The following is a 23,650-nucleotide window of genomic DNA, read 5'->3' on the forward strand; positions in this document are numbered from 1 at the left end:
AGCATGAAATCAGAAGCCAAAGAAGTGCCGGAGCTTCCCTTGACTGTGAATCCTGCTGCGCCACACCTCTGAATGACCATAAAACCCAGACAACTCATAATCTGAAATAGTACTGAACTATTATGATGCTTGTTATGAGTCAGGGGGCTGCACAGTGGCTCAGGGGTTAGCACTGTTGCCTAACCCCTGAGCCAGTAATTTAAAAAAATATATTTTTAATTCTCTTTCTCATTATTCTGAGATTTAGCAAATAGAAATAATTCTGGTAATCCTAACTGACCTAAAACAGGAGAAGTTTAGTCTGATTTAATGTCAGACAGTGAGAGAAAAAAAAAAGGTTGTTTCTTTTTATACTGTGTATGTAAACTTCTGCTTTCAACTGTATGTAATCTAACTCTCTTTTTTTATTTTAATCCAAATTTTTGCCGTTGTCCATCCCTTTCGATGCAAAAAAAAAAATACACTAAATAAATTATATAGAGATAATTACACCCATTTCTAATAAATACTAAATTAAAATGTGTATATTTTACATTTTAAATAAATAAAAACAAGTGTTGTTAATGTTTACACTAAGTAATGAAAACAATTTTTCACAAAATTGTAAAAACTTTAACAACGTTTAATATTGTCCTTTAAGTAGCACCTTATCACACACGTTATTCAAAATGTTTTACAAGCAACGGTAAAAAGCAAAACAACAAATTAAAACATGGAAGCGATAAATTACGAAATAGATGAGAAAATAAATAATTAATAAAATCAAATACATTAAAGATAGTTCAGAATTGTTGAATAAAGTGCACATAAATTTTATTTAAAATGTACAAGCAATTGACTGAAACGGTGAAAACAGATATGCAAAATTAAAAAATATACTTAATGAAATGTTGATTACACTGGTAGTTTCACTGGTAATATCAGATGTGTTGATAAGCTTAAACTGTATGGCAAATATTCTCTTTATTTTTCGGTATTTAAAGAGTTGGGGGGTCTCTAAGCGGAACTTTTCTTCACCGCCCCATCCCACCGGAACATTTTTAGTGTTGCGCACCGCTTGGCAGTCATGTCGGCGCTGAAGTCAGATCGCTCACTGTTAGAGTCGAGAAAATTCAGTTAGAAATAACTCCTTGAGCAGTTTTTCCATCCAAGAGAGCATTATCCGGTGATTATGTGTTGAGGAGAGGCGAGGTGTTCGCTGCAGTGTTGGTTTATTTTGAGGTAAAGTAAGTTTCGTACCGACTTCTCCCGGAGGCTTTCTGTCTTCTTCACTGTGAGCGTTAGCTAGCGTCAGGCTGCTCAGCTAAGTTCACATAATAAAACTGTCAACACAGCAGCGACCTGCTGGTGTTTAAAGCGCATTTACGGTGTGTAGAAGCGGATAAATGCGTTGTAGGAGACAGACTATGTACTCCGGACGTCGTGGCGTATAGTGAGCTGAAATGTTTCGCCCCTCATACAGAGAGCCCCAGACCTCAGTGTAGTGAAGTAGTCGCTTTATTGTTGCCAGTGTTAAATGTGTAACTGCAGGTCGAGTAAGGACAGGGCGGTTTGGTCAGACCGTTACATGCGTGTGAATTAGCTAACACACATCTCCTACTATTACCTATTTTATCTCTGACATTGTGTCAGGACATGGTTGTACTTCATAACACGATTGCTATGATAATCAATAGCAGTTTATCTGTTTTCTCAGTTGTCTATTTTAGCCATGGCATCCCTATCAGAGGAGGTGCTGCTGGTGGTGAAAAAGGTTCGTCAGAGGAAGCAGGATGGGACTCTTTACCTGATGGCTGAGCGTATAGCCTGGGGTCCAGAAGGCAAAGATCGCTTCACAGTCAGCCACTTGTATGCAGATATTCGCTGTGAGTACCAGATACCCTCAAATCAGAAGTATGGCTGAACAGTTTATTGAAATTTTAACCAATGCAAATGCAAATTGCCAAAGCTGCAACCTTGGATTCATGAGGTCTGGTGTTACCTCAATTTTGCTGAATTGGAGCAAATTGAAACCTTCTTTGGTTCAGGTATAAACACTGTACTGCAACTGACATAAGCCCAGCCTCATTTTTAACAGCCATATCTGTACAGTTTGCAGATCTAGAGTTTAAACTCTGTTGTCAATGGTTTTATGAATTCATGCTGTCCTTGTGTGACAGTCACGCTTTTAATCATTTCTCATGTGCTAATGCCTCATCTCATGTTTTACATTACACAGTAAACATGAAACATAAGCTTGATTTTTATGAATTATACTGCAATCTATGAGAAGAATTGCTTTTAGAAATATTCCCCCAGCTGTTCAGCTGTAATTACCAGTAGTGCTAAGATGCTCATGTGTTAGTGGTGTTCTTATTGCTGCTCTGTACAGGTCAGAAGATCAGCCCAGATGGTAAAGCCAAAGTTCAGCTCCAGCTGGTCCTTCACACCGGCGAGAGTACCACATTCCACTTTGCCAATGACAGCAGTGCACTCAAAGACCGAGATGCCACCAAGGAGCTGCTGCAGCAGCTACTGCCCAAGTTTAAGAAAAAAGCCAACAAGGAACTGGAGGAGAAAAACAGGTTAGAAAGCAGATTGTCCCAGGAGGATAGATCTGGTAATAATCTGTCATTTATCTCTTTTCATCAAAAGGCATGGAGATACCAACATTGATAAGTAAACGCTAAAAAGTATTTTCTGTTTACCTTATTCCTACTCAGACAGCCTCAAGTTTCAAAAAGCTTCTTCTTAAGCACAAACTGGACAAATAATGTGTCACCTACTTCAGCCAGGAGGAGCAGGTTGTTAAGAGCCAAAAAGAATTGGTGAAAGGGTCGTGCTTCTTACGGCTGATCTAAATCTCAGACTCTGATCATGAACTGAAGCTTCAGGCTCAGCATACCTTTTTAACCCAATAGTCTCATATGGTAGTACAGCCCTCTGTTCTGTTGTATCTAAAGCTCGATATTGCATCAAATCCATCTTCAACGAAAAAGCAGTTTATTCTTGTTTGAGTAATTTTGAAATGTAAAAAGATTTCCATGCTCAGTATAAACAAATCACTTTAGGACAGAGAACCAAGACAAGCTAGCAAAGTCAGAACATATACAATGTTGACACTGGAAACAGCATGCATGACTAATTCACTTCATCTCAAGACCATTTACTTGAAACTACTTTAGAGAAGTTTAGGTTTCAGGGTGCTGACTGGCACACTGTGGCTCTACATCCAGAGCTGAAAAGTGTGGGTTTTTATTAACTTCTCCAGTGATGATGTTGGTAAAATCACTTATAAGATCATATTAATCTGAGGCATTTTATTTTTTATGTCTCATGTTATAAATTGTTCCATAACACGTGACATAACAGTGTTTGCATTGTAATACATCAAAAAAAAGAAGCATAGATTGCTAATTTTACTAAAAGAAAGTGGTCACACAGACCAGATACTCTCCGATTTGTATGTGTATGTTAGGGCCACCTCACGACCAAAGATGTTCCTAATCGACTATCCGTGGTTTGCGATTGACCAATTTTTTTTTATCTACAGGATGCTTCAAGAAGATCCAGTGCTTTTCCAGTTGTATAAGGACCTTGTGGTGAGCCAAGTGATCAGTGCTGAGGAATTCTGGGCCAACCGGTTAGGAGGCATAAACAACACAGACCCCGCGGTGTGCAACAACAAACAGGAAGTCGGTATATCTGGAGCGTTTCTGGTGAGCATATTTCATAACATCAATTCTTAACTGAGCATTAGCAGCTAGGTCATTTCAGCATTCCCAGCATGCAGTACAGCTAAACCTAATTTTTATACTTAACAGGCTGACATTAGACCTCAGACAGATGGCTGCAATGGTTTGAGATACAATCTGACAGCTGACATTATTGAATCCATCTTCAGAACATACCCTGCAGGTAAACGGTTACATCTCTACGTTCGCCCATCAACTGTAACAGCATTTTTTCACAGATTGCTCAGATTTTATTTCACTAAAAGACTTGAAAGATTTTACCGATTAACTCTATAAGTCAAAGAGGAAGAAATGCTCTAATGTAAGATTATCTTTCTTTAGCTAGATAAAAATGAATGTAGTGTAGATTTTTCTTATCTCAGCCCTTGATGTTAATTGTGCATCTGGTGTTCCTCATCATGTATATAAGAGATTGGAATAGATATATCAATATTAACTTGTGCTGTACTTGCAGTGAAGCAGAAGTATAGTGAAAACGTGCCTCATAACCTGACGGAGAAGGAGTTCTGGACCCGCTTTTTCCAGTCACATTACTTTCACAGAGATCGCATCAACACAGGAACACAGGATATCTTCTCAGAGTGTGCCAAGCAGGATGAGAAAGGTAGGAGTTTTAAACCTTTTCTCAGTACTGTGTCAGTACAGCTTCTCTATCGCAAAGTAAACCACTGAGTCACAGGTCTGTTTTCAAATCTGTCTCATTCAGGGTTAAAGTCTCTGGTGATTCAAGGAGTGAAGAATCCTTTGGTTGACCTCCTGTCGTTGGAGGATAAAACATTAGACGAGGTAAGAGTTTGTGAAATGATTAGCCAGCCTCGGCCACTACTTACCACTCCGTGATCATTTAATTTCTCAATTTTGCTTATATTTGCTCCCTTCAACCTCAAAACTTGGTATTTTTGTGACACAGGGTTATGGAATTTGCACAACACTACCCTCAACTTCCAATGCAAACAAGACGGTGAAAGAAAGCAGCAACTCTGCCATTATAAAGCGCTTCAACCATCACAGTGCCATGGTACTGGCAGCAGGCTCACGCAAGGGGTAAAGAAAATCATACTTAAAAACTCTGAACAACCTGCACAGTGTCTTCACCATTCGGCTAACTGCATTGTGTTTTTAAAGGGACGCACCCACTGACCAAGCTAGCGAGACGAGCAGTACCGATGGAAACTCGAGGGATTCGGACTTCTTTCAGCCTCCTGTTAAGAAGGTGTGATGGCTCTGTAGCTTGGCAGTAGAGTTATTGCAAAATATAGCTGTGACTGTGTACCAGCCTGAGTTACTTTGTTCTCTTGACAAACTTTCTTAGGTTAAATTACAAGAAGCCATAGAATATGAGGATCTGCAAAGGGAAAACAGACCAAAAACAGTTGCGTTAAACCTGAAGAAGTCTGACAGGTACAGTTTGTCCACTTTTATTTTTATTGCTTCTTGTTTTTTTTTTCTTTCTAGTTAGTTTAAATAGTTACTTTTATCTTTAAATGTAACAAAACAAGTGGGTGATGAAGAAAGTTCCTATTTTGTCTGCCAAAGGGTCACATTACTCATTAGTCTAAAGAACTGGCTGTTTTTTATTATTTTAGCATTTACATAAAAAATTGTTTGAAATAAAAAACTTAATTCATAGTATTTTCATTAACTGAACAGAGGCTTAACAGTTTATGAGCTGTGCCCGCTTTAGTAAAGTCTGTATAAACCTTTGCTCAGCCAAAAAGCAACAGAGCAAAATTTGGGAAGAGGGTTAGTTTGTTGGTGAGTCTCACTTCCTCTGGACAGAGTTCTCACTTTGCCCTGTTTCACAACAGATACGTCAAAGAAAAGGGTAATGGAAGCTCACATTGATTGTTTACTCTGTGTTAAAGAACGTGTCCTGTCTTTAACTGGACACCACACTGCCACTTCAGCACAGAGTCTTGGATCGTGAGGACAGCGATTCAGTTTTGCAGCCTCTGATTCATGTTTCAATCTTTACACAATTCTAACATGTTTCTCATGCCTCCTCTTTTTTTTTTGTCAGGTATGCTCATGGCCCTGTGCCACTTCAGTCCCAGCAGTACACAACCAGCCAGGATATCATCAACTCTGTCAACTACATCCGGCATGAGATGATGAATTACAAACCTAACCTCACTGAGGTGAGACTCTACGCTGCATTTCTGTATTTGTAGAATGTGTTGTTTCGGTTGAAAGGTGATGTGAAAATCCTTCTCATCAAAACTTCACCAGGTGTTTTATCTCATCCTGCATTTACACATTCACCAGTATGTAGTCAGATCTGCTCACCCTCAACAACAGCCTTTGTTATGATTCAGTCACTGACCTTTGGACAGATCTAAGATCGTATTTGTAATTGGAGCCATTCATTCATGGCTCCAAAGTTTAAAACAACACATATCTAGCTTAAGATCAGGAGGACTGTTTTTTCCTGTCACACGCCTCAAGATTTCTAACTTCTTGTGAGCGCTAAAGACCCCCAGATGGTACACATCTAAATACTGTCTTTACAGTCCAAAATCAAAGAGGCACTTTCAGATAACAGTTAAGTTAGTATCTGAATTTATTTTTAGAATTATTTCTGTAGATTTAGATTGTGAAAAATTGGAATCTGCAGATTCTTACTGCGGGTCTTGAAAATATTACGGAGAAAATATTTAGTATTTTCAGGCTGCAACTCATGATTATTTTTATACTTAACTATTCAGCCAATAGTCTTCTTTCTATTAAGTAACTGTTGAAGCTATGGTGAACTGTTATTTAACTGTTGCAGGTGTTGTCCAGCACAGCAGCTAGTTCTGCCATTGCAGCACTTTCTCCAGGTGGTGTCCTCATGCAGGCCGGTGCACAGCAAGCCATAAATCGTAAGTGTTCTACAAATAAGGTTAATGTTATTTTCTCTAAAATTGTTGTCGCCTGTTGCTTAAGCTGAGCAACACAGCTGCTCCCATTGGACTGCTGTCTGAACGTGTAGTGATGGAAGAAAGAAATATTATTTCTTATTCATTGTTGTGTCAAACTGAATCGTATCTTGCAAAATCTAACATGTTGTATCTAAAAGCTTTATGTTAATATTTAAACTTTTCATGTTTTGGGTTTTTTTTTTTTCCAGAGATGGTACCTACTGAGGTTCAAGGAGAGTTGAAGCACCTTTATGTCGCTGCTGGAGAGTTATTGAGACACTTCTGGTCCTGTTTTCCTGTAAACACACCATTTTTGGAGGAAAAGGTGACAAATACTAATTCCAGTGATTACCATGATCACTGATACTTCTAGTTTTGGCAACACAAGAAAATCAACTGACATTTCTAACTGAAGAAGTACATACAAATCAATTAACAATAAAACAATTAATAAAAAACACAGTTGTTCATAACAGTGAAGCCAACAAGGGGTACATTACAGAAATACAGTAGTTTGTACGTAATAATTACAACACAATGCTGATTCATCATATTCATGCCTGTACAATGGTTCATTTTTATTTTTTGCAATTCTGAATGACAGGCTTTTTCATAATAATCACGACATTCTGTGTTTTATATGCAGTTATTTTAAATAATAATGTCACCTTGATATTAACATATCATTTTATCTCAATCAGTGGTAAAAAAAAAAATTTTATTGACTGTGAAACTTTCTAACTTTAAGCTGCACCACAAAACGGAGATGCTTTATATTTTTCTTGCAGGTGATGAAAATGAAGTCAAACCTCGAGAGGTTTCAGATGACCAAGCTCTGTCCTTTTCAAGAGAAAATCCAGCGTCAGTACTTGAGTACAAATGTAAGTATCAGAGGTATTTAGAGTGACATTAATTCTTCCACCAGGTAGTATTTGTATTAAATCTCTTGAACGTTCCCACAGCTCACAGGGCACTTGGAGGAGATGCTGCAGACTGCCTATAGCAAGTTCCACATCTGGCAAACCCGCCGCATGATGAGGAAAACCTGAGCTCTGACAGTTTGTCAAAGAGAAGACAAGAAAGACATTAAAGTAAACGGACAAATGACTTGTGAAGGTCCTCTGGACTGCTGTGAGGAGACCACAGACCACAGCCGAATGGAACATAGTTCACAAGGGCTTAATGAGGACGATGCGGAGGGACACTGCTACAACTCCCAACTGTTCAACAGAGTCTAACTGCATCTCAGTCACAAATAACTACAATTAGTTTCTCTCTTTTCTTTGTGTTTTTTTCTCAGTGGTTGACAGATTGATGTCGGTTATGGTTAAACGGGACTTTTAAAATGGTGTAACATGACCAAAATTCAGATGGAAATCAGAAAAAAAAAACAAAAAACAGTCTCTCAGGACAACAGACTTGAGGCGTGAGACGCACACAGAGGACTGCCAGCGTGTTTCATCCGTGCACTGAGCAGAGAAAGAGCTTTGACATACAAGGAGTCTCTCTGGACACCGGGTCGATCGGTTGGAGCAAGCGTTCCACAAAAGCTGAAAGGAGAGGTGGAGGGGGAAGTGAATATAGCAATACTGTAAAGACATTTCACACTTGAGTGCATTAGTGTGTGTGTGACTCGGATCACACTGTCACTGGTTTGTAATGTCTGCACTATCTGTAACTCTGAATTAAAGTGAGGCATAAGGTTTTTGTTCCTGCCGCTGTCTATACAAACTGCAGTTTTCATTCAGTTTCCTTGCACTGCAACTTGTGTTGAGAGTCTTAATTTCTTGCATCCATCATGTCACTTTGCTGCATTGTAAACTGCAATATCCAGACGTGTGTGTTGCCTCTATGAATGTGAAGCTGCTCTTTGGTGGAGATGCTTCAGTTTTGCTTTGGTGGCTGCCGCACCAAACTCGTGCAAGAGCTGCTGTGAGCAAACCGAGCCGCTGCCTTCAGGAAGTGTCCTCCCATCAGCTGAGTGGAGCTGTCACGGGTCGGCTGACAGCACACTAACCGCCGACTTTCTCCCCCAAAACATACCGCAACGAATCCGGACATGTGAGACAGGTTTGGTGTGGTTTTTACAGGCGGTGAAGCTGCAGTGTGGCTCCGTTTATCCGGTGAGTTTAACTGACACAGCGGCGAGGGAGCGTTTCAGCTAGCATGTTTGCTAACTTGTTATTGCGGTGTGTGGGGCGAGTTGGAGTTCAAACGGAGTCTTCACGTTTATTTTAATTATAGTTGTCACTCACGCATATAGTATAAAAAAGCAGAGCCGTGTAACATGTGGTTTTTGGGGGGTATTTTTGTGGGCTCACAAGAGTTTTGACAGACGAGTTAGCATCAGTGTCATCGGACGGGTCTCGTGATGCAGCCATGAATCGGCTCATCGAGCAGCAAGCGCTTTAATCAATACACTGATTTAACTGTGTATTATCAATGAAAACTGGCATAAAACATCCTTCAAGTTGTTCTTAGAGGCAGTAATTGTCGGTGTTGAAAGGTAGGTGGCCGGACGGAGCTCCGAAGTTTGACATTTCGAGGTTTGTTGATGGTTATTAACGTCGGGACGTTAAGTTTCAGTTATTAGGTCTGTTAGCTCACGTCGGTGTTGGCTAAAGTTAAAACTGTTTACTGTACTCATGCAGACTACTGCACATTTCAGGGTTGAATAGAAGTTTTTAATTCCATGCTATTTGATGTTTTCTCTCCACTGTGGTTCATAAGGGCATACTGAATGTACACTTTCACTTTTCTCCTGCCGCTGCAGCTCCAATGCTGCATACTAGTGGTGGAAAGTAACGAAGTACAAGTACTGTACTTACTGTCGTCCTCAAATGTATTCATACCCTTCCATTAAAGAAGAGGTAAAATTTACAATAGTCACTCAAGTAACTAGAAACTGAAAAAAGTAATAATAAATAAAAATTTGCTAAATTATAATTTAGTGAAATACGACATTGCTTTTGAGTTGTGGTTGAAAAGAATAAAAAAATAAATAAACCGTCCCGGACAAAGTAGAGCACTTTGCTGATGTGATTGTCTCAAAGGGTTGTTCAACAAAATATTAGTTTATGGGTCCCATCGTGCTTGTTTGCTTGTTTTTTGTTTGCTTGTTTGTTTTAAAAAATATTTCTGTTGAACCACAATTCAAAAGCAATGTCATGATTTATATTAAATTTTTATTTATTATTACTTTTGTCAATTTCAACTCATTTCAGTGACAGCTGTTTATTTATCCTTCTTTAATAGGAGGGTATGAATACATTTGACGACAACTGTAAGTGAATTTGAGGTGCTTATACTTCCAACTTCCAATTTATGCAGCTTTATGTGTAATGCTGTTTTATTCAACATCAGATAAATAGATATTCCCAATAAATATACATGTATAGCTGTGGAATATATCCTACAATACCTAAATGTGTCCCTTACAAACAATAAAAGTAGTCCTTTTAAAAGTATTTTTTTTAATTCTTACATTTATGTGTATATTTATTGCCTTTTTTTTCATGATTTATTTAGAGCTATGTTTTTTTCCCATTGGAATAGAATTTGTTTATGTACTAATTAATTTAATGTTGAGCAAAATAGAATAACATAACTTTATACTTAGTTATTGTAGTATTGTATGTACTTATTGTGCTTTCTTGCACCACTGCATTTATCTTGTGACAGCTCTAGTTACTTTTTAAGATGAAGATTATATGCAGAGAAAAGCGCAGCAAGTTTTATAAGTGGATCTCGTTTATTAAAGTGGTTTCTGGTGTCTGAGTTGTCAACAGCGCCACAAAACTCTGTTGTTGTTTTTTCATCTCAACTTCTGCATTTCAATACATGTTCAAATGATCCAATGTCTCACCAACGACAAAGTCAGAGAAACAATTCCACAACCGACAGAAGATTGAATTTTTTAAAATATTTTTCCCTCTCACATTAATCACCTGACGAGTCCTCATATTTATCTGGTTTCTCTGTTTATGAAACTGGATCAGTAGCTCTTGCTGACACGCTGATGTTTCACTGTTATAATATGATGATGTTATTTAATAATATACCAGTCAGAGGGACCAAAGCAGCACTTTAACGCCTGAATTAGCTCGTCCAACTAGAATAGTAAAATCCTATTTGCATAATACTGATTCAGTAATGATTGTTTTTTGTACAGCACTCACAGATCAACAAATATTTTTATGTTATGCACTGTCACTTTTGCTTCTTTAAGTACATTTAGTTTGCTTTTTTTTTTTCAAGGCAACACATGTTCTTGTAAGAAAGTAGTTTTGCAGTATGGTATGGCTACTTCTTTTAAAAGATCTGAATGCCCTTCCCTCCACTGTTGAAAGGCTAACATCCCGATCAAAATAAATGACATTGCACCGCTTTACCTTGATTATCAAAGAATCTATGTCCAAGGCTGGACATGGATTCTCCCCAAGGCCTTCGAAGTTAATTGTGTCATTTGACTTGTAATGTGATTAAGTGCAACATTCAAGTCACATTATTTGCAAAAACAACAGCTCCAGAGTGCGCCTGGATTATCATCTAATATTCTTGAGGCCTTACACTGTGTAACAAGACACTTTAACACAGCTTTCAGCATGGACCAGTTCTTCACTTTCACCCCTCTAGTAGCTTAATTCAACTACTTTTAGGCCAAATTAATGCATATCCTCACAGTAAAGATACATCCTTGTTAGAGTAGAGTGCTAACAAATACAGGGACTGCTGTTTCTTGATTGGCTTGTGTGAACTGCCACAATGTAGAAAAGCATTTACATCCCAACACTTTGTTTTAAAGCATTTTTCTATCATCGTCATTGAAATGTTTCCTCCTACACTATACTGTACACTTGATCTAACGGTTCACAGTTTTAGTTTTACTTCTGCTTCCTTATAATTGCAAGTAAAACCACAACAGCTAAGTCAGACTACAGTATCATAGTGTATTTTGTAAAGAATGGTGTCCTGTTAATGAGGTCTTTCTGACAATATTGACTTTAGGCTCCAGTACAAAACACATTTGAACAGCAGTGATGCTACATGATAGATAATATATTTTTTCCTCATAAAACTCAGCCCAACACAAAACCTTTCCACTATTTTTACACAATGTTTCATCTTTATTCATTCAGTCATAGCAGTTTCTTCTTTATGCTGGTATGAACTAGAGAGAGCAGTCAAATTTTGCTAAATTAAAAAACATGTCCTACGTGTGTGTTACGTAAAAGCCGGATGAGAAGTTTTTTTCCGGGCGGCATTGTAAAGTGGAGTCATGGCAGAGCAATTTAACAGTTACTGAAAGTCATGAGATGCCACACAGCTGTGAGCTGTGGTATCACATTTATTTTTCAAGCTTTACTGACGCTCTTTCTTTCACAGTTGTGTTGGATCACCAGTGAAGATGCCTCTGATACCAGTTGTACCAGAGAACCACAGTCACATACTGGCAGAGTTCGACTGCCTCGATCCACTTCTCTCTGCGCTGCGGTTGGACTCCGGTAGGCTCAAGGTAGGTTTGCTATCACATCACATCTAAGACAGTCGTATTTAAATGAATAGTTGAAGGTTTAAAGATGCCTTCTGGTATTTTTTTTTAAAGCTAATTGAAGTTACTATAAAGTGAAAAAAAAATACCCAGTGACATGCAGATTTAATCCCCTGCGGCTACCAGAAGAAATGTGAGTGCAAACAAATTCACCTGTTTCTTGTTAAACAGCAGATAAGTTCCACTTGTTGTAAACGTGACTCTGTTGCGTTACAGTGTACCTGTTTGGCTGTGTCGAGGAAGTGGCTCGCATTAGGAACATCAGCTGGAGGTCTGCACCTGATTCAGAGGGAGGGCTGGAAACAAAGACTGATACTCACTCACAAGGTGAAATGTGACTGAAATTCTGCACTGACTGTTGGTCTTCTGGGAACTGATAGAGCTGCACATAAAGTGGAATGCACTGTATATTGTACATTTATCTGAAGATAGTTTTCTCTGAAATAACGCTTCACCAAATGTGGGCTTTTTTTTTTCCAGGAGGGATCCATCACTCAGGTGGCATGTTGCCCTCACAATGAAGACTTTATTGCAGTTTCAACAAGGTAGGGTTCATCCAAAAAGTATAGAAATGTTTTGCACTCGTCTCTCTTGAAATAGGAATCACAACTTGACCACCCTCTTCTTTTTCTTCCTGGTTGCGTCGGCTGTTTTGTTCACTGTGTGTCCCCCATCCAGTCAGGGTCTGGTGACGGTGTGGGAGCTGCAGCTGGAGCGGCGGGGTCGTCCAGAGAGAGTCAGTGTGTCCTGGGAGCACAGAGGCCAGAGCATCACTGCACTCTGCTGGGATTCCAGCACGCTCAGAGTTTTTGTCGGGGACTCTGGAGGGAAGGTGTCGTTCCTCCGTGCAGGATCCTCTAAGTTGGGCAAGGTAACAACTCCTCATCAGGGAAAGTTTGGCAGTCGCGTAAAGCTGGCTAATAAATGTTTTTCTGCATCCAGAAAAATGAATCTGTGTTGGTCCCGCATGCTGTGTTCAGCCCTCTGCATTTATTATGTTTTTATGTATCATGATTCATTTCCATGTCATGTGTGATTATTTATTTAGTATTCTTTTTTGTCTCTAGGGGTCAGCATTTGTCATCTTCCCTGTCCAGACTGTCACCACTGTTGACTCTCGAGTAGTTCAACTTGGGTACCAAGATGGCCGTCTGCTTGTGTCTTCCCTGAGTCGCTGCTACCTCTGCGACACTGAGAAGTGAGCACCAGCAAGGCTTTTTTTTTTTTTCCTGTGTTATAGTCTATCCTTAGGGAGAGCTCAGGTTAATGTCTGTGGAATAGGAAATTATATACTTTATATTGTTTGTCCTTCTTTCCCTGCACAGAAAAAACAGGTATAGAAACTGGGTAAAAGTAAGTTGGATTACCAGTGATGAAGATGGGAATTAATTTGGACCCCTGAAGTGTTCTTCATGTTCATCCTTTTGGTTACTCTTGAAAATGATCCCTCCCTTTATGCTGAGTGTTTTGCAGTTGTTGTGTATTTTTCTTTCTCTGTCTGCCTTCAGAGAGAAGTTCTGGCGTGTTGGAAATAAGGAGCGTGATGGCGAATATGGAGCTTGCTTTTTCCCTCAGAACAAGGGGTTATTACTGGGTCAGCCCCCGCTGCTGTACTGTGCCCGGCCAGGATCTCGAATATGGGAGGCCAGTTTTAATGGCGAGGTTCTGAGCACCCATCAGTTCAAACAGCTGCTGGCTTGTCCCCCACTACCTCTCATCACGTACAGGTAATGTATGTTCCCGCTTGTGGATCTGCTATGAAAGACCATACTTCTAATTTGTCTTTTCTACTTTTTTTCTACAGGAACGAGCCAAATTGCAATCCAGTACCGAGAAGTCCACAGTCAATCGCCTTTCCTAAGCTGCTTTATTTGGGGTAATGCTACTTGAAATGTGTCAATATTATAATAATATATTAATTACACTCGATAGTAATAAAATAAGCATAAACATGACATTTTTATCAAAAATAACTGCATATGAGCTGATCACTTGACTAATTATACACATTCTTTGTTTGTGTAGAGACCAAAACCTGTTGACCTGGACTGATTCAGCCATTTATATCTTCACACCTCAGAATGGACAAGTACTTCTGTGGACTGAAGTTAAAGGTGTGTTCTGCTAAAACACCAGCAATCCTCAGGAGTACCTGCAACTGTAGCTTTTCTTCATAAACTTTACTGTTTTCTCCCAAAATGTAATTATATACTGTCAGTTCAGTGTAGTATTATCCTGTTGTAATTTTAGAAACTTGTAAATATCTTTCCAAAAGGACAGGCAGCCATTAATAATCCCAGTGTGCGTGGAAAAATTATGGGACTTACAATTCTAGCAAACCCTTTGTTCTATTTATTTGCAAATTAACCCCAACTTATTTTCTGGTTTTGTAGATTTGGTTGAGGTTGCCGTCTACCGCAACGAGCTCTTCTGTCTCCATGGCAGCGGGCTTCTGTCCCACCTCTCGTTGTTATCTGCAGAGCGCTGTGTGGAGCGTCTGCTGCGTAGAGAGTCCTGGTCTCTAGCAGCGGCCGTCTGCTGCATGTTCCAGCACACAATCACCACCAGCAGGGTAAGAGGGAGCCTACTGCTAGACAGACTGGCCTCAATTCTGCGCACAGTGTAACCCAGATTCCAGTCTTATCTGACCCAAGCTGTTCTTTGAATTCTTTACATTCTGTGTTAGTAAGGATAAAGCGCAGAATATACATGTACATACGTCTAAAAGGAAATGTGCTAATGCTGGATATGGTTGCTGCAATTGATGAACAAACAGGATTACACTATACAGTCTTAAGTTTTCTAGCAAGTTTTCTCTTCTGTATGAGTTTGTGCAGATGGTCAAAGACAAATATGAGATGTTTACGTGACACAGGTTAAAGTTTAAGTACATCAAACATTTTAGAAATCAGGTATCTCGATGACATTTCTCCTGATCTCAGGCCAGGAAGTCAGTCCCCATCGACCGCCTTGAACACCTGAGATCTCAGCTCAGCTCCAGCACAGACCCAGAGCTGGTCGGCCAGCTGGAGGAAGTCATCGCAAAGCTAGAGCCTCTGGACTCCGCCTCCAGCAGCAGAAGAAGCAGCATCTCCTCACATGTAAGCGTAAAAGTCTTTATCTTTAGATGACTTTCAATAAAGGCAGTTTGTCAGACAATGTGCTGTTGTAGATGATTTCATTTATCATTTCATCAGTGGGACCAATTTGCTATAGATTCAGCTGATGAGGGTTAAATATTGCTTTTGCACAAGTTTATAGTTTCTGTTTTATGAGGATTTGCAGGCTTCAAGTGTAGAATTCAACTTGTACGTATAAAATCAGCTAACAGTAGCTACTTAAATAAATCCCCCATGATTTGTTTCTCCCTCATGACTGGTCATGAGGTCCAAAAATGCAAAATAATTTTACAACAAACAGACAGGGTGCTATTGTGAAAATAAATGTCCATTCAGTGCATTTTTATTTCCATGAGCACATTGTAACTGAGGCACGTAACTTCTGTCAATCTGCATGTAACAAATAAGTGCAGTGACATCAGATGCATTTTTATCCAGGAGAGTTTCAACGTCTTGGACTGTGGAATCTATCGCGTGATTAGTCGCAGAGGAAGCCAGTCCGATGAGGAGACAGGCTCCCTCATCAATCCCTCCACGTCAGAGGAGGAGCGGCTCAAAGAATTCAGTTTTGTGCAGGACGACGATCAGGGGGATCATGGTAAGAATTTAATCTGTAACATCAGCAGCCAAAATGAACGAAATTACAAATGCTACTGCTGAACTGCTTTCTGAAACGATAAAAAGTAGTTATTTAAATCCATGCACTTATGATCCTTCTCATTGTGGCCATCATATTTACAGGTTTTAATAATGATAATAAGCAATTACTTATTGTCAATTTGTTTCTATTTAATCTGGATATTGATCACAAATGAAGAAAAACTTCCCTGAGATGAAAAACTCTGCATCTAATCGAATGTAGCAGTGGAAAAGAAAGTGGGCAGAACAAATGAAACTACTAATACAATAACAGTGACACATCAAACTAGAGACATGCACAAGAAAAAAAAACTCATTCTCACACTTTTTCTTCTTTCTTTCTTTACATGTTTTTTTTTTCTCTGTGGCTGACTCTCTTCTCTTTGTGTTCTCTACATATATGCGATAATTTGTGTGCGTTTGTAGCCAGAGCAACTTTCTTTTCTTCCTCTTCTGATTTAAATGTTGAAAGAGAGTGAAGTTATTTTCAGTTTTGCATCTTGCAGTCTATTGAAATCCCTGAAGAAAATTAACTTAACAACCGCAAAAGCCCAAATATTTGGACTTGAACATTTGTAGCTGCTGGGAGATTTATCAGTGTAAAAGTTACTGATAATAATTTGACTCTTTCTCTCTTTTGTATTGATCACATCTTGCTGTTTCTAATACCGTCTTTATTTTTGTAACTACAAAGAATGTCTTTCTGATTTGAGTTGAAAAACTGAATTTAATGAAAAATGTTGCTATGCTGCTGCTGCTGCACTACTGGATTTGCTGTGAGAACTGAACAATCACTGTGATGACTGACTTGCTTTACAAATATAATCTGCCTCACTGTTAATATCAAGTTTCTTATGTGTTTCATTGTATCACACATACATCACCATTTTGGTTCTGTTTTTTGTATTGTGCAGCATTTGATTTACCGTCTCTCTCTATAGTGGCGTCTGGCACATTTGCTTTACCTGCTTGCATTATATCCACTGCCTCTCATCATTCCACTCCAGCACGCCATCCATCTGTGTTTTTCCTCCGACTCTTGCCCCCATCTTCATTCAGATCCGCAGAGCACTGAGCGAATGGAGGCTGAACGATCTGATCAGGGCCTGCAGTTCCACCTGCCGCTCTCATTCCGTCCCAAACCCCCTCGCATCGCGCTGCAGGCCGTCAAAGACAGGTGAACTAACATCCAGGACACACATCCTAATAGCCTTAAATAGAAAAGTATGTCACGGCAGCTCATGCTGTACAGACATGTGGCTATAGTGAGTAACTGTGAGTTACACTGAACAAAAGTTTAAGCACAGCATGCAAATTATTGTTTTGGTTAGAAAAAGGTTAAATTTAACCAACTGTGCGCAAGATGTTTCTGAGCTGTTTAACTTTGCCAAGCCCTTTAGGAAGAGTGGGACGACATAAAAAAAAAAAAACCTTGGAAGAACAAATGCTTGGTGCCCTATGTTAAAAAGAATGGATAAAATTAAGTACAATTTACATGCTGCATTCATATTTTTGTTAAGAATATTTTAACACTGGTGAAAGTATTTGCGGTTTCTACTTCTTTTGCCTGTTTTTTTTTAAGGACTGAAACTCCTACTTTAAACTTTAAGTCAAGTGCAGCTGTGCTTTCAGACGGCTTACTTCCTCTTTCCACTGACGACCCACATCTTTGCTTTATTATTCACATGTTCATCTGGAGGGCGGCATGTTTCATTTCACAGCTTCACAGTCATTTGTCATCAGCATCAAACTGTTGAGTGTTTTTTTGTTCTCCTTACCTTTCTGGTTGTAAAACCATGTAATGAATCCTACTTGTCTATTGTTGTTATATCCTTCGATTTTCTTTTCATCAGTGTTTCTAGTTTCGTTAAGAAGACCACAGAGAAAATCAACACCCTCCAGATGAACTCAGAGCTCTTTCAACGACCTGAATTCAGGGAGGGCGGACAGGCTGAAATATCAGCCACTGCAACTCCATACTCAGAGGAAATGGAGAACGAGTAAGTACAGACCTGCAAAACTCGTTGTTGTTGACGTTGCCCTCAAGAAAGAGAAAAAAAAATTGAACTAGTTTATTATTTTCTTGTGTGTGTGTTGTGAAGCAGGTAGATTGCTCTTGTTGATTAAGTAAATCGAATGAAACCAGTCAATTATATTTGTTGTTGCAGAGTTAATGACGAAATATCGAGCACAGAGGCCGACATGCAGGAACTTCGATTGGCAACAGAGCGAGCCGTGTGAGTACTGCCCAGCATTTTGTTAGAATCCTGTCTGCAGAATTTCATACCCTTTCTGTTTTTCTGGTTTGCGATCAAAATTGAACAGCAACGACGTATTCAAATGCTACACATATTTTCCAAACATCAGCTCCCAGATACAAGATCCGTTGGTGCTGCTGGACCCAGTCTGCCTTGGAGAAGCTCTGCTGGAGTGGCTGCCGGTGCTGGAGCGAATACTTGGACCTGCAGAGCCCAGGTCAGCTGCTGCCATATCAAAAATGGATGGACCAGAAGAGGAGAGGGATTATGTAAACATCTGTTCAGATCAACAAGAGGAAGCTACCTGCTCACTGGGAGAACCCACAGAGATTGTTCCAGAGGAGAAGAAAGAGACCTCAGAGCTCGAACAAAAAGAGGACCAGTGTGAGAAACAGCTGACATTAGACTCAGCTGTAATTGCTGCTCCAAATGGGAGCCCTCCAGACCCTGTCCGAGTGGCGTCCCCTAAACCCATTCCATCAGATCTACTAACTAATCTCACCGAGCTGGCCACACTATACACAGAGCTGAGCTGCTTTAGAAACCAGAATGAACAAGCACTGGGGTGCCTGACGTTCCTGCGCCGTTACTTCTTTCTGCTGGATCAAGAGCGCGTGAGGAGAATGTGTCTGCTGTGTTATCAGGAACAGCCAGAGATGAAGAACTCCTTCACCGAGGCCATGCTAGGTCAGACGCTTGTCCTCAAACTGCTTGACAATACAACAACCACTTATCTTATTTGTTTCTGATTTTATTTTTTAAATTTTACACACCACAAAAATGTTTTAATGAAAAAGCAGGGCGCACACACGCATTTAAAAAAAAAAAAAAAGTTTAATAGTTTTAGGTGAAAACATGTAAAAAAACAAAAAAAAACAAAAAGTGGTAGTTTGATGCTAAAAGAGAGTGTTACAGATATTTCAATATTTATGCTTCTAACAAGTAATCAAGGAATGGTCCTCAAACATCCAAATTACTCATGTTTTGGAAATAAATCAGCGTCAGTGCTCCATTTGAATCATAGAAGGAAGGGATAGGGAAAATATTAGATTTTTGTCAGTAAACACTCTGGCATATTCCATCTAATTTTGAGAACATCAGGTCACTACTGTACAATAAACATGACCATTTTGTCTGCTGGTGTCATGATGGCAGATGCAGGCATACAATACAAAGCTTTTTATTCTACATGAATAAGAAAATTATTTCAATCTACATTTAAGACATGTCGTATGTATTTCTGTGTAGGATTTGTGTCTTTTATTGCTCAGTAATTTAATCTTTGATGATTAACAAAACATGAAACATCTTGCTCTCTGTAGAGCTCACTCAGTCCAACAAAGTGGTGGAAGTTTTTCAAAGAGGAGATTTGCTGAGATCCCTGCGGAGTCTGAGAGAGCTGCAGCCCTGGAGTGCACCTCCTCTCCTGGCTCACCTGCACAGGTCAGCACCATGATTTCTTTCTAGCATATCAACACATATTTAAACTTCTCTCCACTTAGATATGGGACTTGGTCAGTGTTACTCTTGAATAGTTGACCTTCAAGAAAGAACAGAAAGAATGTGTGTTTGGACTTTAATTTGGAAGCCTGCTGTGAAATGTAAGGTTTCGCTGATTTCATGTAAACTCTGAGTTTACGACGGGAGCCAAATTATAAACTTCCAAATTGAAAAATGTAGTGTTTGTTAAGTGTGTAATGTCATTATCCAGGTTGTATGAGAAGCACGGGGAGGCAGCTGTACGATCGTTTTCCCAGTTCTATCCTACAATAACTCCTGCTGATGTTATGACCATGGCACAGCAAAGCCACTTCCTGGCATACCTGGATAATCTGGTACAGTCACGAACCGAGGAGCACAGGTACAACCTCAGATTCTATGTCAAATATGTAAACAAAGACACTGGACTTCCTTTGTTGAATATTTCTACATTTATTTCTCCTGTTAGGTTGCCATTTCTGCAATCCCTTCTTGAACCAGAATCACTGAGGCAGGATTGGCTGGAGCTGGCGCTTACCCATGATGCTCCTCAACACTGTGACACCCTGACTCCCAATGGACAACCCAGGTCTGAGTCTGTTATTGTGTGAAAGTTTTCATGTAATACATAAGTATCTTTAACAATCAGTTCTGCCCATGTATGCATGTGTTTACAGCATATACGTATTATATTTAAACCTTGAAAGGCCCAGTAAATGTGATTTTAGACATCAACCAGGTAAACTTAAACTGAAATCACCACAGCTGGACAGACATTACTGGATTCTATTTGAGTCACAACTAGATGAGAAACTGAAGTGAAAGTGAAGCCCACAAATAAATTAAAGAACAGATTTCTTTTTTTTTGTCTCTCCTCTGCAGGTGGCATTCACATTGTTTCAGTTGGGGTTATGGTCGTCTTTTGTCTCTGCTGATCCGGCTTCCTGCAGACTTTCCCTCAAAACAGAAGATGGCAGAGACTTGCCGCAGTCACGGGTATTTTAGAATTTCTTAGTCTGAAAAACAGGCAGTTTGTGTTGTTGATTTTTGGCAGTTTACAGTCAAATACTGTGTAACCTTTTGTATAACCTGTGTTCTTACAGGTACTGGACCGGTTACCTCTACCTTTGCAGCGAGCTGCAGCGTCGCACAGAAGCGTTTTCCACCATCTGTCAGCTGGATGACATCAGCCTGCTGGAGGAAACTGATGGTAAAAATGTTCCACCAAAACATTATCTTTGGGACAGCAGAGTAAGATGAATTAAATCTATAGTGGGCTCTCAGTAATCAAATTACTGAGGTCAAATTACTGAGATATACTGAAACTGATACCTCAGCTGAATGCCAATCCAGTGCACTTACACATACAGACACATTCATGCATGTAGTACAGGAGAAGTGCTGCCCCACTGTAATCTCATTACAATACACGATATGAGCCCAACAGCCAAACTAGACAAAGATGAACACAAATACATGAAAGACAAGAAAATATTATCTAAATCTGAAATTACAACTTAATTATCATCATGGGAGAAAAATTCTGCCCGTACTATTGTTCTCACAAATTGCATTATGGGTCAGTATGAATGATCTGATTACTATTATTGTCTGGTTTGAATGCCAATCGTGTTCTATCAGATCCACTTAACATAACCCCTATTGCATCTTATTAAGTTAAACCTTCATTATCAGTAAATAACTGAAGGTAGATGTAACTAAATAATCGGTGATCAGCTGTTACCACTCAAAAAAACTAGAAATACTACAGTAGCTACTAAATTAATCAACTTACCTTAACTAATCTCAATGAAGATAGCCTCAATACTATTGTTAAGCTGTAGCTGCAACCTCAAAATGAGCTGAGTAGCAGAAGATGTGAAATGTTGATTATTAATTGACATTGATGTTGTGACACATTGAAACAGTGGAAACACAGTGACTTTACTGACTGTTTTAACCTCAGCAAATCTAGTTATCACACTACGTGCCATTTTAGCAAAACAGCCTGGTGATAAACTTGAAAACTGTCTGTACAGGGAGGAGGTTCAGGATCAGCTGGTGCTTTTCCACCTTTATGTCCCACTCCCTTTAGGGGACACAACTACTGCTGCTTTTACTTTTTCATCTTATCATTGTAGAGAAAGAGTACAATGTCAGCACCTGAATGTATTTAAACAAATTCTTTTTAGCGTAACATTGGCAATCTTTCTGGTGTTCAGAAGGTCCTTTAATACTTACAGTCAGCATGTAGATACAAATAGAGTCCAGGTAGTTAATACCACAAAGATGTAGCACCAACAGGTTAAACCACCGTCTTACACTAATCGTCTGCCCTGGCTCTTTGTTACTTTGCAGGTGTTGAGCCACAGACCTTGGATGAGTGGAAGCTCCTGATCCAGCTGTCGCAGCAGTGCAGCAGTGCATCAGACTCAGAGCAGGTTTCTGGTGTGAATGGGAGCAGCTGGTCCAATGGCTCAACAGACTGTGGAGGAAAGATCAACCCCGAGAATCTGACTCTCATGCTGGCTCGGACCGCCGGGCCTGACCGAGCCCTGGAGGTGCTGGAGGACTGTGGAGTTCAGCTGGTCCTCTCACCTCACTCCACACTGGTCTGTGAGCTGCTGAGAGTCACTGAGAAGAGGCAGAGGTGGGTCCATCACTCAGCTATTGAGCTTTTTTACGCCTGCAAGATGTAGATGTGGACAACAATAAAAATCTCCCAAACATGACAATCTGGGTTTCTTGTGGCACCAGACTAATTTCCTGATTTGATTTTATCTTTTTGTTCGACGATTTGGAGAAACAATCTCAAACAACAAACCTGCATTTGTTAACATGTTGGGATGTGGACACAATACTAACACATTGAAATATTAGGGGAAAGTTGCATCAACTCAATAAAGTTGCCTCTTTTGGAGAGCAGAATGGTCTGGAGAATCCCAAAAGTATTTTAGAGATGTAAAAACTCCTTTTTAATAAGCAGATATCAAACCAAAATGTGCGAAAGAAGTTTGTAACATCTCTACAAATATGTAACGATGTCTTCTTTTTCAGGGCGATGATCCAGACGATGCTGGAGCGATGCGATCGGTTCCTCTGGTCTCAGCATGCATAACTTCATATCGCCAATATGTGGACAGCAGCTGCTCTGAAACCAAATAACACAACTAACACTTTATGTAAGTCTTCCCACTAACTGCTGTCGAAGCTGTGACTTAATTTGAATACTGTGACGTTTGTCAAAGCTTCCCAGCTCACATGAAGGTACTTAGGCCTCTAGTGAAAACAGTGCTGTCTGTTTAACACGTCTACATTTCATCAACTTGATGATTTTGTCAATATTCAGGTGTATGTACGTTTTGTTTTTTATAATTTAGGTTCATTCTTTTTGCATGTGCAGGTAATAAAATATCTCATGTGCTTTATCTTTGCAGTCAAAGACCAAATGAATCGGTAGATTTTGCTGCTGTGACAAAAAAAAACAAAAAAACTGGCAATAATAACAGTGTAATATTCTAACTGGGTAATATCATGTGAATAAAAGCTGTCTGTTTGAAACCTATTACTATTTTGATTGTTTTTGTATGAAAGATCAAAAGCTTTGGGTCAGTATGATGATGATAATCGAGCTTGGTGTCTGTATTTTCACCCCAGGTGTTCATGTCAGAACCTTTGGGGAAAAATCCACAAAAAGTTCAACTGCGAAAATCCAACAAGCAGATTAATTACTAATCTGCTTTTGTTTATTTGTGCACAACAAAAGTATTAAAAAAGCCTTTTTTCTTTTACTTTTAGAGTTTTATAAAATGGCCAAAAAGAAAAGCCAACTTCTCCCCATTGTCCAGCCATGAAGACAGTTTTGGTTCATTTGAGGTTTTATAAGACTCCACATGACCAGAAACCAATATGTAGAAGTGGGAAATGTGGGTCAACTGGCCTTTAATCTGCCTGTATGTCAAATATTTGC

General features: G+C 39.5%; 2 protein-coding genes across 2 annotated transcripts; both read left to right on the forward strand.

Annotated features, from left to right (window-relative positions):
- The first annotated feature begins 1,045 nt into the window (after positions 1-1,045).
- gtf2h1 (general transcription factor IIH, polypeptide 1) lies at positions 1,046-8,365 on the forward strand. Its single transcript, XM_008306563.1, has 15 exons — positions 1,046-1,221; positions 1,697-1,865; positions 2,372-2,564; positions 3,533-3,698; positions 3,804-3,897; positions 4,189-4,338; positions 4,441-4,520; positions 4,645-4,778; positions 4,860-4,947; positions 5,047-5,135; positions 5,755-5,872; positions 6,505-6,595; positions 6,844-6,959; positions 7,423-7,515; positions 7,597-8,365. The coding sequence occupies exons 2-15, from the start codon at positions 1,712-1,714 to the stop codon at positions 7,681-7,683; spliced, it is 1,653 nt and encodes a 550-aa protein (XP_008304785.1). The 5' UTR covers positions 1,046-1,221; positions 1,697-1,711; the 3' UTR covers positions 7,684-8,365.
- A 213-nt stretch (positions 8,366-8,578) lies between these two features.
- hps5 (HPS5 biogenesis of lysosomal organelles complex 2 subunit 2) lies at positions 8,579-23,245 on the forward strand. Its single transcript, XM_008306565.1, has 23 exons — positions 8,579-8,757; positions 12,020-12,149; positions 12,402-12,512; positions 12,666-12,730; positions 12,864-13,056; positions 13,253-13,383; positions 13,694-13,912; positions 13,990-14,061; positions 14,211-14,299; positions 14,579-14,757; positions 15,128-15,286; positions 15,743-15,902; positions 17,003-17,120; positions 17,797-17,943; positions 18,112-18,180; positions 18,311-18,888; positions 19,524-19,644; positions 19,913-20,062; positions 20,150-20,269; positions 20,563-20,676; positions 20,784-20,890; positions 22,039-22,330; positions 22,738-23,245. Exons 2-23 carry the CDS (start codon positions 12,042-12,044, stop codon positions 22,796-22,798), a joined length of 3,363 nt encoding a protein of 1,120 aa, XP_008304787.1. The 5' UTR covers positions 8,579-8,757; positions 12,020-12,041; the 3' UTR covers positions 22,799-23,245.
- Positions 23,246-23,650: the final 405 nt, after the last annotated feature.

The sequence above is a fragment of the Stegastes partitus genome, unplaced genomic scaffold, assembly GCF_000690725.1.
Source record: "Stegastes partitus isolate 25-593 unplaced genomic scaffold, Stegastes_partitus-1.0.2 Scaffold3703, whole genome shotgun sequence".
Lineage (NCBI taxonomy): Eukaryota > Metazoa > Chordata > Actinopteri > Pomacentridae > Stegastes > Stegastes partitus.

Excerpts from the sequence above, each read along its gene's own strand:
- gtf2h1 (XM_008306563.1), top strand. The coding sequence starts at position 1,712 with ATGGCATCCCTATCAGAGGAGGTGCTGCTGGTGGTGAAAAAGGTTCGT. Across the intron at positions 2,565-3,532 it reads GAACTGGAGGAGAAAAACAG|GATGCTTCAAGAAGATCCAG; the intron begins GTTAGAAAGCAG and ends TTTTATCTACAG. Across the intron at positions 3,898-4,188 it reads CTTCAGAACATACCCTGCAG|TGAAGCAGAAGTATAGTGAA; the intron begins GTAAACGGTTAC and ends CTGTACTTGCAG.
- hps5 (XM_008306565.1), top strand. The coding sequence starts at position 12,042 with ATGCCTCTGATACCAGTTGTACCAGAGAACCACAGTCACATACTGGCA. Across the intron at positions 14,300-14,578 it reads TCTGTGGACTGAAGTTAAAG|ATTTGGTTGAGGTTGCCGTC; the intron begins GTGTGTTCTGCT and ends CTGGTTTTGTAG. Across the intron at positions 17,944-18,111 it reads TCAGAGGAAATGGAGAACGA|AGTTAATGACGAAATATCGA; the intron begins GTAAGTACAGAC and ends TTGTTGTTGCAG.